The 4,056-nt window shown below is 44.4% G+C and overlaps 1 protein-coding gene across 1 annotated transcript; it reads right to left on the reverse strand.

Moving 5' to 3' along the window:
- Window positions 1-236: 236 nt before the first annotated feature.
- Window positions 237-4,056, reverse strand: si:ch211-284k5.2 (uncharacterized protein CFAP97D2). Its single transcript, XM_039615864.1, has 5 exons — window positions 3,915-4,056; window positions 1,288-1,368; window positions 858-976; window positions 573-756; window positions 237-402 (listed from the first exon to the last, which is right to left on the reverse strand). The coding sequence occupies exons 1-5, from the start codon at window positions 4,005-4,007 to the stop codon at window positions 301-303; spliced, it is 579 nt and encodes a 192-aa protein (XP_039471798.1). The 5' UTR covers window positions 4,008-4,056; the 3' UTR covers window positions 237-300.

Below are 4,056 nucleotides of genomic sequence, written 5' to 3' on the forward strand. Positions count from 1 at the left end.
CTAGACATTTACTTTTAGTGCCGCTCAGAGAACATTGATGAACCTGCTTGGTGCTCAAACGGGTGCACAGCCCCACCTGCAGGTACTGTCTCTAACCCTTTGGGGTAGAGTGGTAGGACGTATGTGTATGTACAGAAATGGACTTTTGTAAAACCTCTTAAATGAATCAGCCTTTGTGTGGAACAAAGTGAACTTGCACAGTTTGTGAAGAGAGGCAGAAACGTGATCATGCTCTGACCATTTTATTATTTTTTAAAAGGACAGATGGTCTGATTGGAGACAGACGGTTGTGTTTGTGTTTCAGGAGGTTTCTCGGTCGGTGCTGTCAGTGTTGGAGTCTCTGCAGCTCGTAGACGGCTCGCTGCTCTCCACAGTGGCAAACTTCACCTTCCTGCTCGGTCTCTGTGGACACAGAGACACCAGTGATCATCATCATCATCTACAGGGTTCCAGTATCCAGGGAACCTTGGAGTGCTGAGTGTGCACTGAAGATGATTTTGTGTTACATTCAGCATCTTTGAATATCATGATGTATCACTACAAGGACACCTGAGCTCCCTCTGTGGACTCACCTGTTTGTCTGCTGGCCTTCTCGGGTATCGAGAAATGTTGTCCAGGCGATGCTCCGTCCTCTCCCAGTCATCCAACCACAGCTGGCGGCGATACTCTGACTGGCGAGATGTGATTCGCTGGTAGATGGCCTGATTCTGATGGGTGACCAACAGAAGCTCCTGCTTCCTCTTGTTCGCATTCAGACTGGAAAAGATGACAAATCAAAAGAGAAAACATGACACTGAGGACGCTGCTGTACGGAAACCCAGATACCTGTGAACAACTTCATCATGAACACACCTTACCTCCTCAGGTGGTACTGGTTCCTGTGGTCCACGAGGCCTTTGGAGGAAAAGATGTCGGCTAGTTTGGAGGCCAGGAGGTGATTGTCTCTGTCGATGACTGACAGACGCTCATCGTGCAGCTGAAGCACAAAAACAGATCTCAGTCCCTCACAAACACAAGGTTTGAGGAACAGGCTCGTGTGTGAGATGACCATATTAGAGATATCCCCTCCCTGTGTGCGTGTGTGCATGTGTGTGTGTGTGTGTGTGTGTGTGTGTGTGTGTGTGTGTGTGTGTGTGTGTGTGTGCGCGCGTGCGTGCGTGTGTGTGCGTGTGCGTGTGTGTGTGTGCGTGTGTGTGTGCGTGTGTGTGCGTGTGTGTGTGTGTGTGCGTGTGTGTGCGTGTGTGTGCGTGTGTGTGTGTGCGTGTGTGTGTGTGTGTGCGTAGCAACCTGCAGTTTTTTCAGCTTGAGCTGGATGTGAGCTGGTGTCCTGTTGCCCTTGGTGTCCACTGCAGGCAGGGCGGAGTTCACCTGCAAAGATAAACCCAGGTCACTGTGACTCACCTGTTTCTAGTTTTGTTTTCTGTATTTATTGTGAAGGATAATAAAACCAGTTTTTATAGGCACATCCTGGGGAGGTGTAAGTGTAGTATCTCCATATATTTCCCTGTACCTGGTTTTGTGTTTTAGCATGCCCACGTTTTTCCTTGTTTCTTTAGAGTCTTTAATTCTGTCATTGTTCTGGTTTTCCTTGTTTAGACTTGTTATCAGAGTCCTCTCTTCTTGCTCACGACCTGGTTTTTCTTCATGGTCATTCATATTTAAATCCTGCCTCCTGTGACTCGTTGTTAAGTCTCCGTCTCTGTGGTTGATGTTCTTGTGTTTTGGTTGTCAGTAGGTCCTTTATCTTGTACTCTGTGTTTAGTTTTACTCCCGGTCGTCTCGTTGTCTTGATGCTGTCCAGCTGTGTTCTCTCTCCCTGGTTACCTCACGCATGTTTAACCTCTCGGCCTGTGTCTGTTGCTCTGTTATGTTTCTCTGTGTTACTGGAGTTTTGTCTGCTTCTGTTCAGAGATGTCTTCTATCATTTCTACAATCTAACACATTAGTGTTAACTTTTGTCAGAAGCCTCTGCATCATCTCTCAGATTGAAGCTCTGTAAAATAAAAGCTGTGGCCTGTGGCCCCACCTCCTCCATCCAAGTTTCTGATTAATGTGCCATCTACATTTTAGCTGTTTTTGGTTGAAAATGTGAAGGTCAGTTGATACGAGCTAATATTATGATTAGAGATGGCACGATGCCACTTTTTTATGTCCGATACCGATATCATAAATTTGGATATCTGCCGATACCGATATGAATCCGATACAGTGTGTTTTTTAATCAATAAAACTGTTTTTTTAATATCTTGCTGCATTTTGTATAAGTTCATCCTCAAGTTTAAATAAACAACAACACTAAAGCTATTCTGTTATACCTGTATGCAAAAAATACACTGCACCCAAAATATTTCATAGTTCAGCAACACTGATCAGTCTAATAAGCTTAAACCTACTCCATCCTCCCTATTCTGGTATTTTAAAGAGTACTTAGCAGAAATATTAAACAACCTAACTAATAGGGTTGCAAACTCCCAGCAAAAAAAAATAGGGAACCCCCCCCCCACCCTCCACCTCATGATGCTTAATCGATGTAATCAACTTTAATTTGATGCAGGGTGAGAAAAAATGCACAGAAATAAATTATTTTTCAAGAATAATTAAATAGATTCAACATCTTTCTTCAACAGAACTGCAGACTGCACAGATGGTACCTTCCCAAAGGAAAAAGTACTATAGCTTACTAGGGTATATTAGACTTAACAGTTACTATATACAGTAATGGACTTCTATGCATTTTACATCAGATTAAAACTTTGGGTGTAAGATTCAGATAATTATTTATTAAAAGCGAGACATTTTAAATGAGAATAAGAAAGAAAAGTATGTCTTTGTGCCCCCTTTTCCCTGTTCATGCCCTATCGGCCCCCCTGGCTACACTTTGCTAGATCCGCCCCTGCACAGTTACCAGCCGTCAGCTACATAGAAAAGGATCCTGGTGTAGAAAGTAATATTAAATACATTCTAACAACAGCTTATCAAGCTTAAACGTGCTGCTGTTGTTCAGCCGCTGGTTTCCTCTTTCTGGTGCAAAGTGGGCCAAAAACAAAGAAGAGAGACGGACTCGCGACAGAAAAGCCGATCAGCTGATCATTGATCAGTTTCATGATTGAAGTAGCAGCAGGAGAGGGAGAGAGAGAGGCAGTCGCTCCATATATCGGTTGTTAAGCTTAACGTGGGAACGCTTTACAAACATTCAGAGATGAACTTACACACTTGCTTTACTTCTCTCTGGGATAACTTCCTCGGAGATGAAATGCGGGTTTGGTAGCGAGGCTACAAATACACACAGCCGCTCTATCACGTGACGCACACTGCTCCGACGTGCTACGGTTATGAGCCGAGTTACGCCGTGTCGCAAGTTTTGTGAGGTGCTGTTTTGATATTTAATGGATCGGATTACATTTTTTATTTCTCTCCGATATCCGAGCCAGTAATTTACGTCAGTATCGGACCGATACGTAATATCGGATCGGTCCATCTCTAATTATGATAGTAACATGTGCAGACATTTAATGTCAATTAGAAAAACTAAACTAATCAATTTTCACTTTGCACCAAAACCAACTCCGTTAACAAGCTGCAGTTAAGGCAGAGGAGGTATGTCAAAGCTGCAGTTCCTCTAATGTCCAGCAGGGGCTCCACACTGAGTCAGTCCCCATAGACTTTTATGTTGAAACTTTACAGCAGGAATTAACATGTTTACAGCCTGATACCAAGACCTAGTTTGGCCTCTAATCTAAACCAGTTTCCACCCGTCCTTCATTATCACCTCCATCTGTAGCTTCTTCAGTCCCACCTCACCTGAATCCAGCTCTGATGGAAAACCAGCACAGAGCCCTGTGTGTACCAGAGGCACCTTCCACCATTCATCCTCCGCCCTTCAGCCTCCACCACTGTTCATCCTCCACCCTTACCTTCCTGCGGTGGTTTTCGTAGTTTATCTGGTCCCATCGCTGCTGCAGGTAACGGTTGGTGACGGGTTTCAGAGGCTGGTATGACTTGTGCATGTTTCTCTTCAGGTGATAACCTGCAGCTCTATCACATCCATCCACCTCA

The sequence above is a fragment of the Oreochromis aureus genome, linkage group 7 (genome assembly GCF_013358895.1).
Source record: "Oreochromis aureus strain Israel breed Guangdong linkage group 7, ZZ_aureus, whole genome shotgun sequence".
NCBI classification, from domain to species: Eukaryota; Metazoa; Chordata; class Actinopteri; order Cichliformes; family Cichlidae; genus Oreochromis; species Oreochromis aureus.